Below are 11,118 nucleotides of genomic sequence, written 5' to 3'. Positions count from 1 at the left end.
TGTATCCGGTGTAATGGAGAAACATGTAAACCACTGCCTGGACCAGAATGAGACACTTTAACTTTTCAATGGAGCATTAATAATAACCATAAAGAATTTAAGGGACATTTAAATCTGTGATGAAGGAAATTTGTCTTTCCTGGTGGGTTTTTTAGTTGCATATCTTCTTGAATGGGAACCCGACGACACGAAAACACATCAAGCCAAAAATCTTTCCAAACGTAGGAGGAAATCTGTTTTTAATGAACACATTAAGACATTTTATTAAATGGACAGTTTCTGTTTTTAAGGTGTTCCAAAGGCCACCAGATCCTGGCTAAAGCTAACAGATGTCAGTTATTGTCTTCTGCTAAAAAAACTTACTTTAATTAGTGTTCCTTAATCTTAAGTGTAAAAACTTGTTTGTTTGTGACTGAGGCTCCCTGCCAAAACCTCATTATTCTGGAGCCTTTAAGTTTCCCTATTAGATTTCTTTTTTAATTGCTTTTCTTAAGAAACATCAGATACAGTAAGGTGTTAATTAGCTTCAATTTTCTGCCTCCTGTAATGGCTTAGGTACCCACATTTTCTCCTCTGCATTTGGTGAAAAGTAACCACAGGAGGCAAACAAGCAAAGCTGTTAAAAAGAAAAAAAATTATTTTGACCTTCACCTTCCTATTTGACCTTGGGACCGTCACTTTTAGGTTATGTTCAAACTGAGTGAATATTTCAAAACCTATTTTGGTTTAAAATCGTGTTGAATTTAGTAAAAACAAACCAAGCATTTGATTTTTTTCCCCCCTCACTGAACCAAACTTTAAACCAAAAACAAAATTCTAAACCCCGATTTTTCTAAACTCTGTGTAGAAAAACATTTGGTGTATAAAGCTTTTGCTGTTAAAATTATTAATGATGAAGTACGGCTAGTAATAGCGCAGAGGACTGATTAGCTGGTTAGCTCTCCCGCACTGCAGGGATTTATTCACTTACCAACAAGTAAGTGAATAAAACATCTAACGAGAAACATCTTTAACCTTTTTTAGGTGTAATCACCACAGATATGTAAAGGTTGTAGGTCTTTTCATGAATCAGTTGTAGTTTTAACGGTTTTCTCAGTCGGCTCATCGTGTCTTGCCTCCTCTGGCAGGTGGCCCCTCTCGTGTTTCCTCAGCTGGCTTTTCAGGACGAATCCTTTCCCGCAGACTTTGCATCCAAACGTCTTCCCCACGTGGAGTTGTCTGTGCTGCTTGAGGCCGGCGAGCTGAGCGAACTTCCTGCCGCAGACGTCGCACCCAAACGTCTTCGTGCTGCAGTGAATCAGGGTGTGATTCTTGAGGTTGCTGGGGCTGTTGAACGCCTTCCCGCAGTCGCTGCAGGTGTACGGTTTCTTCCCGGCGTGGATGTTCATGTGGAGTTTGAGTTTGCACGCCGAGGCGAAGGTTTTGCCGCACGTGCCGCAGACCGGCGTCTCTCTGGGCTTCTTCCCCGTGTGGACCCTCATGTGGTTCTGCAGCGCGCTGGCGTGCCCGCAGCGTTTGCCGCAGGTCTCGCAGACGTGGTCTTTCTCGCCCGTGTGCTTGAGCATGTGGTGCTTCAGCGCGCTCTGGTGGCTCAGCGCCTTCCCGCAGACGTCGCAGCTGAGGAGTTTCTTTCTGCCGTGGTTGTTCGGGGCGTTGGCGTTGCAACGGGCCGACTCGTCGCAGCAGTTTTCCCCCTGAAAGTGGATGACTCTGTGGGTGGCCAGAGACGAGAACGAGATGAACCTCTCGCCGCACATTTCACAAACAAAGTCCCTGTTCCCAGAGTGGAGTAACTCATGATCGGCCAAACTGCGTCGGCACTGAAACGTCTCTGGGCAGACGGGGCAGACAAACATCCTCTGCAGAGCGGCGCACTTGTGTCGCTGGAACAGAAACATAGTTGTGAACTGGGCCTCGCACAGCGGGCACGTGTGCGTGAATGTTTTCAGCTTCGTCTGGGTGTGGCTCCGCATGTGTCTGTCAAAGGTATACTTGTAGGCAAAGTGGATCCCGCAGTCCGCACAGCCGTAGAGCTTTTCCCCCGTGTGTTTCCTTGTGTGGGGGATGAGAGCGCGGAGGGTTGCGAAACGCTTCCCGCAGTGAGAACAACTGTGAGGTTTGGTGTGGTTCAGGTTGTGCCTCTCCATTAAGCACTTCTTCGCAAAGGTTTTCTCGCACGAAGGGCACTGAAACGATTTTGCTTTTTTTATGGAGGTTTCCGAGGGTTTGGGATCCGCCTGGACGCTGTTTACCTCTGCGACGCCGGAAGCCAACCCAGGAGTCGGGTTGAGCGGAACGGCATCAGGAGTAGGTGAAGGTTCAGATTTTACTTCCTCACATGACGCTTCAGGTGGCGAGCAGACCATGACTGAAACCAAACAAGTAAAACACAAAGATAAGCAACACCAGATACAGGATTTTTCAGACTGTAAGTCACATTAATTTTTCATTGTTTGGCCGATCCTGTGACTTATATATCAAATTTAAATGGTAATTCATACTGACTAACATGAACCAAGTAGTAAACATTACCATCTATAGCCACAAGAGGGAGCTCTAGGCCTGTGAAAACTATATGCTGCTCTTGCGCCACTTAAAAATTTATTTAAACGTTAACTTACAGACAACAAAGACAGAACACATGTACATATGTTGTTTTGCTGTTTCTGCATTCATACAGGGGAGCGTTGCATGGTGCAGCTTTAAGGACCCAGACCGCGACAGAGACCTGGTATTAGGCTGTCAAAGAAGCTAATAACGGCTAGCGCTAGCTTACAGGTCTGTTGTTACAACTTTGCTGATGGACGTCAACTTTATGTTGCTCTGAAACATCCGTGTTGTACGGTTAGCTTAGCACATAGCAACGTTAAGCTCACGATCCAATTTAGGCGTAATTAGACCAATTTGTACAAAAAAAAAAAAATTGCTCATTTGTAATTTTTATTTATTTGTATTACTCATAAAATAAGATGAAATAATTAAGTGAAAGTTCTACAGAATGTGTAATTTGTTTTTACCTAATTACTCGATTGATAAAATACTCATTTACTAAAACGAACGTTTTAGCCCTACAGTGTTTGTCTTTGATCTGGCTCCATTCATCTTCTCAGCAGCTCTGCCATAATTTACTGGCCTCCCCACATCATGATGCTGCCACCACTGTGTCATGATAGGCCTGCATATGCACACTAAGGCTGGGTGATAAAGCTTAAAAATAAAATCTCTAACTTTGTTTTCACCGATTAATCCATTTTCTTCCCTTTTGTTCATAAAAACAAATTGCTGAAATTATTTTTAAAAAGCTAACTTTTATTTAAATTATCTAATTGGGAGTTGACCTAAATTCAAAGTGCAACTTATTACGAGCTTTAAAATATGTTTATAAAACAAGATGGCTGGCCCTGCAACAGTAAATAATGAAAATATAAAGAAATGTTGGCTTCACACCAATTTAAGAAAACAAGTAAAAGAATTAATTAAAGTGTATTTTCTTTGGGTAAAAAAAGGTTTCATCTTTGGAGTATTCTGACAATATGATTTCCTAAACATATATTCAATATCGCATGCTATTACCAAAACAATTTGGGACTGATTTAGTGCAAAGTTTCATGGAAGCCAAGGAGAATGCATTGGCAAAAATAAATAATCCCAATTTCCCCAAGTTAAATCTTTAGGAGTTGCAAATTCAAATGAGCCGATCAAATCGATTCATCACCCAGTTCTAATGCATACCACAAATTTCTGAGTTTTATTCATGCACTTTATGCTAAATAGTATGGAATTTTTCTCCAACTTATTTTAATACACTTTGTTCTGTCAAATACAGAAAAGTCCAAACAGAATGCATAGAAGATGATTGTTGTAATGTGGCAAAATGTGAAAAGGTGTCATAATTTTAACTGATTGTCTCTTTGTGGAGAATCAACCTGCATTTGATCTTTCAGACGCAGAATGAACAAAATTACCAAAACTGAATCTGTAAAATACGTCTCAACATAAATAATTAAACATTCTCTCTTCGTTGAGATTTGCCGTTCTTCTTGAACTCACTGACAATTCTGGTCAGAACCAGAAGGAGAAAACGGATAAATTACCAGGTTCTGTCTCTGATTCAGACGCAGCCGCCGCTTCTCCTGGCTCCTCGCTCTGCGGCTCTTCTACAAAGAAAGGAGCCTTAATGAACGGGCACATCTGTAGGTTTAGACATCTGTTAACAGTTCTTTAAATGAGAGGAGGTTTGCTTCTAGGTAAATATCTCTAAGTGCTACCTCTGCAGTATAAATGGTCGATGTGGTTGGTCACCGCAGGCTGGAGTCCCTTCCTTACGCTGCGTTTCCTGGCTGCCGGTTCTGTCGTTTCACAACAGAAATCTGGTTTAATATCTGAACTCAAACAATCCAAAACCTGCTCCAGCTGTGGGACGACCGACTTGTTGCGTGCCGGGAGGTTTTCCCGTCCTCCGGACACATGGACGCTTTCACCATGGAGGTGGTTTTCTGCAGGACGTCGCTGATGCAAACTTTCATGAGCGACACGAACTGATCCTGGAAGTTAACAAACACACATCATTCATTATTTGACATTTCTTAGTTTTTATGTTTTTAATGTTGGCTCTTAGTTTCTATTCTCCCATGTTCTATTTTGTTTCTACATTTTATTCCTACTTGCTTTTATTCTGTTTTATTTTCTTATATTTTAATCATGTGAAGCACTTTGCATTGTCTCTGTACTGAAATATGCTGTAGAAATAAATTTGCCTTGGCTAGTTTTTATTCCACTGTTACTCAGAAACCTCAGACCCTCGAGTTAGCGGTCACTTTCTGAACAACTTCATCGTCTGTCGCATAGCTGGGGACATTACAGCACCTCAGTCAGTTTGGGGTGTGGACCTCCTGAGTTGTGGGCCACTGGAACACCTTGATTAATTTTCCTTTTTTCAGCCATTCTGTTTTAGGTTTGGCTGCAGTGTTTGGGTCCGGTCCGAGCTTCGGGTGCCGGACCGACACTGGCTTTAGAAGAGTCTTCTATCCATTAAGGTGATCACAACATCTCCTCTGCAAGCTAGGCATACAATTACCTTAACGACTCCCCATTACTAAGGGTTGGACCTGGTTCGGTTTAATCTGCATGTTATCTAAGCCACACAAGGCCATTGCAATAGTATAAAAACTTAGAACTCCAAACTACTCCAGACATTTTAACTGAGAAAGCTTTCTGGATGGGAAGCGAAACGTCTTCAAACTTCAGAAAAAAGTCCAGTTGTTTTGTTTTTTTACTTTTTTTGGAATTAGTGACACTTTGTTTCTATCTATCTATTGATCGATATTAATCGTTATTGAATTCTTGTCCAGTGCTACTCAGAGCCAGGCCTTCTTGTCCAACATCAGTGTCTGACCTTACAAACGAGCTCCTAGGAGGACACCCCAGAGCCTTGTGGACCACCTTCACTCAAGATTTGAAGTTGTTGTATGTGCAAATGAAGGCCCAGCATCGTATTGAACCCTATGGTTTAAGAATGGGATGTCTCTGTAGTCCATATTCGAGTCAAGGCAGGAAAGTGAATTAGGGCCGGACGATAGTTCAATAACGATATATATTGATTGAAAGACGTGTCGTGCAATATGGAAAAAAAGAGTCAATAAAAAGTTCAATAGAACAGTTTTTCTTCCTTTTGCGTTCTAGCCAATCATGTAAGTTAATAATAGCCATTACATCCTCCCAACCAATCACAAATGGAGACCCAGTAGCTCCGTCACTAAGCTCCGCCCCCTTTAAAGAGTCCAGAGAACACGTGTTCTTTTTACTTTTTTTTTAAAAAAAAACTTGCAGTTTTGGTTAAAAGTTGGTTGAATAAAGGGATGAGTTTGAATTCAGTGTTTTTGTGTTCTTTATCTAAAAATAAGTCGATAAGAAACAACATAAAATGGACAGGGCTGCACTTAATGTATATGTTTAGAATTTGTTGATCGATCAATATTATTTCTATTTTATCGATACGCTTTTTCCCCTATATTGTCCAGCCCTAAAGTGAATACATTTGGCAATATGGTTTATTATTTACAACTTTTTTTTATTTTCTCTCTTTTTCTTTTCTTGTTTAAAATAAATAAACGACCCAGGTTGCTTCTCAAAGCTCATTGCTGTTGTCTTTCCATCCCGGCGTTGGGATAACAAACGCATGTGTGCTCTGGAGCAGCTAAAAGCCACAGAAATCTACTTTAATAGCAGCGGAAACACTGACATTCGGCCAGTTATTATATTTGTTATAAAATTAAAAAATATAACGTGTTGTTGTCCTGCCGACGGCCGCCTCTTTACCGTTATGCGACCGACAGCTTGCCCCCCGTCCTCTCCGTTCTCCCCGCCGGCTGGGAGCTCCTGAGCGGACACCCCGGTCCTCCAGCAGTCGGTCAGGAGGAGCCTGCGGACCTCCGTCACCGCCGCCTCCACCAGAGCCTCCATGAGAGCGTGGACGTGCGTCTCAAACCTCTCCAGACTGAACATGCTCAGGAATTTCTAACAGTTTGATTTAAACACATCCAAAAAGTTTAGTTTGTTTGAGAAGGGGTTCTTCTTCTTCTTCTACTACTGCGTCTTCTTCTTCTGCTGCTGCTCGTCATAGACATCACAGACATGTATACGTAGACACCGCGTCGTCGGGTGAGAGGCGTGCCGACAGAGCGGCCATCTTAGGTCAGACCAAGCTGCGCTCAGACAGAATACATGTCAATTCAGGAAAATGTACTTTATGTTTTCAGACACTCTGGATCCGGTGAATTCTCAACCGATTTCCAGATAAATCAACTGACTGAAAACGTCACCCCTTTAGGGGCTACATGGGACCAATTGATTGAATGAAATGATTGTCTAACTTAATAAATTATTTCGATTTTGTATTGAAAGTAAGCAAACTTCCAGAGCTCCGTCCCAGGAAGCCCGACTTTTACTCCCCTTATGGGTGCGCAAATAAAAGGACACTAGGAACCAGATCCTGGGCAATTACCTTCCATAAGGAAGATTTTATGATAGATAATCCTCATGCTTTACAATTACAGTTTTACAGTTTTTTAAACACAGTATGTGCTAATGGGTAGCAGGGATGGAAGTAGAGAAAAGTACATTGAACACGAAAAACAAACAAAATGGTCCTAAATTACTGGATAGACATGATTTATTTCGGGGGGGGGGGGGGGGGGGGGGGGGGGGGGTATTATACAGTATTTTCGGTTTTGCTATGATTTTGTAATGTATTTGATTCTAAGATGCGTTATTAGGTTTTTTGTTGATTTTTTCCCCCCAGATCGCAGTTTGTATTATATAATTTTTAAATGCTGTTATGAGCACCTTTGCTTTCACTTGTCTGTATATAGTTTTGCTCCTATGTAGATAAGTGCTGTTGTCTGTAGATCGGTGTCTGTATATATATATATATATATATATATATATATATATATATTGGAAGAAAGAGAGAGAGATTTATGTGTGTATAATTTGTGTGTATATTAGATTAATATGTAACTGCAAAATATGTAAGTGCTTGTACATTTTTCACCCAGTTTGAATTCAGTTTAAATACTTTTGGTTCTGAATAAATATGTGTAATCTGTCTGAAAGGTCACGGGCATTGTGAACATCTGATTAAAATGAGATCTGAGCTGCCTCCTATTCATTTTGACAGCAGATGTCTGATCTGTGGTCTGACCCAAGATGGCCGCCCTGCAGGCACGTCAGCCTAGCGGCCGGCAGCGTCCAATGGGGCGTCTACGTATATGATGTCTATGATAGACATTACAAGAATAGAAGCCTCATTCCGTGCGGCTGGAGCGCTTTCTGCGTCGCCGCCATCTTGGATGGGTCTCCCCTACTCAAGGCTGGCATAGGAGTTGACGGGAATAAACGCATAGGGAGCTGCTTTGACCGGATTTTCTGAATCTTACGGTTACAATAACTGGGGATAACTACTGACAGAACATCAAATCACCATTTTAGACTGAGACTGGTTCTGAAGAGGGTTTTCTTGGCGAGAACGATGCAGAAAACCAACAGAGTGACCATAATTTTATGCTTTTTAACATTTTGATCGCCGTATATCACCAACCAAGGCTGAATGACGTTGCCAAATTAAGTACTCTGGAGTTACGGAGTGCCAACACATACAAGAAGCTGTGCAAAACAGTTATTTAAGGGTCTTAAGCTCCAGATCAGTTGCAAGCAGGGTAGTGTAAGACACTAAAATGACAAGGACATTTTAAACACTTTTCCAGGCCTTTACAAAACTATGTGTGCATGTGTGCATGCACAACACGCAGAAATATGAAGAATGTATTGTTGGTGTGTAGAGAAGGCTCAGGATTGTACGTGTGGGAGAGAGTGAAATAAATTTAAATGAACAATCCAAATTGTTTATTTATTAAAATATACAATACGTTTATTTATACATTTATCAATATGTAATATCACACGTCTCTTTGTTTAAGAGCATAAAGCAGTATTTCATTATGAATCGCAAATTTATTTACATTTTTAACAATATGCCATAACTTATGTCTCTCTCTGTAAATAGCATAAAACAAAGTATTTCAGTATGAAATCACATATTTATGTATGAATATGCAATATATATCCGTTAAAGACCATACATTTAATAAATACGTTGTTTAAACAACATATTTCACCATGAAAACATGTTTCATGTTTGACAGCGTCCTGTATCATAACCACATCTCTTTTGTTTGTAACAAACCAAGCCGTGAGAATATCGGGTAAAAATCCATGGTAGCTTCCTCAATACAAATAAATGCACTAGGGTCGCGTGAGAAACCCATCCAAGATGGCGGCCACGCTGAGACCTCCAGGAGGCAGCGTCGGCAGCGCCAGTCCATGGCGTCTACTTATCTAATGTCTATGTTGTTTGTGTCTTCAGCTGAATTGTTCACATGTGGACTGCTGCCATCTGCAGGACATAAGGGAGTACTGCTTGGCATCCCAGGAAAAAAAACTTTATTCCTTCAAAATATTAATTAGAGTGCAAATAATTGCAGAACGATATAATGAGTAATATCATAAAGACCATAGCAGACTTCTGTGTGGGTACTCCGCAGTTTTAAGTTCAGTTGGGCTGTAATAGGAAAATTATAGTTCTTCATTATTTAATTAGAAAACTAATAAAATAAAAATAATGCAATAAATAATAAAATACATGAGAAAGATTAAGATTAAGTGGAGAATGTTATCATTGGCAAGATATATTTTATTTTACTACAGTTATACATATAAGGAGTGACAACTGTTTAGATTTTGTACAAATTGTCGTAGGCTCTAGATACATCCATTGATTACATATTATAATAGATAAAAAAAAATAGACAAAACATGTGAAATTAAAATCTAAGTAAATATTTTTTTAAAGTACATTGTACCACTTTTGGCGCTCCACAGCTCATGTGTCTAAATAGGAAAAGGCTCTAAATGTTTGTCTGGTTGCAGTTCTTATCTTAAATTATAACTTCTACGGTTATTTTTTTACAAACATTATTTTTTTCATAAAGGAGGGATTTATTAACAATTTGTGTCACCCAAAGCATAAAATGAAGTCATAAGGTAAGTTTATTTATATAGAATTTCAACGTGCCATAGCAGAAATTATTTAATAGTGTGAATAAGGTAGAGGTAAAATAATAATATGGCGCTGGTCCTACCGTTCATACGCCAGCTTGGAAACTCCCCTTTGTTTCCATCTCCGCCCTTCCCCCACCGCTCTGTCCTTCAGCAGTCTGACTCTCAGACCTCGAGTAGATGAGGATACATCTAGAGCCAGATCTGCAGCTCCTGGATCCGGGGTTGAGGATCTGCACAGATCTCTGGACCCGCAGAGAGGGATTTAGATCCACGGCAGAATGAGAACGAGGCAAGTCCTGCAGCTGTCAGCCTTGTTGATGGGACTCCGCTGCCTCGCTGTTCCTGCGGCTAAAATTCCCACGTCCCAGTTGGAGATGCTCGCTCTGGGCCTGGCTCACCTTCTGGAGGGGGCGGAGGACGACGTCCGGTCTCTGGAACGACAAGGAGACCTGGTGGTTAAAGAGTTACATGTGGCCACAAAGAATCTGGAAAGCCTTCGGAGGCAGAGTTCACAGGCAGCACGGACTCACAGGCAGGTGAGGAAGAATCGTGTTTTTCAGTCCAAACTGTCCAAACTTTATGAGAACAACAATGAGAAAACTAAATATCTGTATCAGTCCTATCGACGCTGAGCAGTTTCCTTTCCCAGCTGAAGATTAACGTCCCCACAGCATGATTCTGCCACCACCATGTTTTCCCATGGGGATGCTGTGTTCAGGGTGTGGTAATTTTATAGCCTTTTACAAGCTAATTTCTGGTGTTCTTTCACCTCCTTCTTCCACCTGTTAGCCGTGCCTCCTACATGGTGGATGGCCAACTCTTCCAAAAAGGTCATGTGGAGTATACTGCTGACAGTAGTCCTGTCAACAGATCCACCCACCAGAGCTGTGGATCTCTGCAGCTCCTCCACAGTTTCCACTAGCATGTTCGCCAAACTTGTCAGTTTCCAAAGTCAATCCCGCATGTTTCAGGTGTTGTCCTGATTCAGCACAGCCGAAGTAAGCCTGTGCAGACCGTGATGACAGAGTGAGAAGGAGAATCATTCATTTGAATCGGATGTGTTCAGATCTACATGTAGGAGAGCGATCCGCAGAGGACTGGAATTGAACATGGCTGATTTAGGAGAATCAACATAGATTTGTGGTTTTGTTCTGGTCTTTCCAACAGGTCAGATTTGACTACAACTTTACATATGATCTATTCTGAACACTGCAAAAACGGAACTAAAAATAACAAAAATCTTCTTGAAATCAGTTAATTTATCCTTGATTTGAGCAGGTATATAAGATGATCTGCCAATGGAATAAGATTTATGCACTTAAAATAGGAACAACTCATCTCCATCACCTTATTTCAAGTGCAGTATATCTAATTATCTTATTTCAGGGGTCAAAATACTCTTAATCTTATTTACCTGCTCAAATCAAGGACAAACGCACTCATTTCAAGAAATTTTTACTTATTTGTAAATCTGTTTTTGCAGTGAAGGCAGCTGGTTTC

The 11,118-nt window shown here is 41.0% G+C and overlaps 1 protein-coding gene across 1 annotated transcript; it reads right to left on the bottom strand.

Moving 5' to 3' along the window:
- Positions 1-210: 210 nt before the first annotated feature.
- Positions 211-6,599, bottom strand: LOC105936568 (oocyte zinc finger protein XlCOF6). Its single transcript, XM_021324039.2, has 5 exons — positions 6,319-6,599; positions 4,430-4,544; positions 4,269-4,349; positions 4,095-4,157; positions 211-2,368 (listed from the first exon to the last, which is right to left on the bottom strand). The coding sequence occupies exons 1-5, from the start codon at positions 6,502-6,504 to the stop codon at positions 1,062-1,064; spliced, it is 1,752 nt and encodes a 583-aa protein (XP_021179714.2). The 5' UTR covers positions 6,505-6,599; the 3' UTR covers positions 211-1,061.
- Between the last annotated feature and the right edge of the window lie 4,519 nt (positions 6,600-11,118).

The sequence above is a fragment of the Fundulus heteroclitus genome, chromosome 8, assembly GCF_011125445.2.
Source record: "Fundulus heteroclitus isolate FHET01 chromosome 8, MU-UCD_Fhet_4.1, whole genome shotgun sequence".
In the NCBI taxonomy this organism is placed as follows: domain Eukaryota; kingdom Metazoa; phylum Chordata; class Actinopteri; order Cyprinodontiformes; family Fundulidae; genus Fundulus; species Fundulus heteroclitus.
Note: the sequence above shows the minus strand (reverse complement) of the source record. Positions and strands in the feature narration are given on the sequence as shown.

Excerpts from the sequence above, each read along its gene's own strand:
- LOC105936568 (XM_021324039.2), bottom strand. The coding sequence starts at position 6,504 with ATGTTCAGTCTGGAGAGGTTTGAGACGCACGTCCACGCTCTCATGGAG. Across the intron at positions 4,350-4,429 it reads AACCTCCCGGCACGCAACAA|AACCGGCAGCCAGGAAACGC; the intron begins GTCGGTCGTCCC and ends GTGAAACGACAG. Across the intron at positions 4,158-4,268 it reads CGACCATTTATACTGCAGAG|AAGAGCCGCAGAGCGAGGAG; the intron begins GTAGCACTTAGA and ends CTTTCTTTGTAG.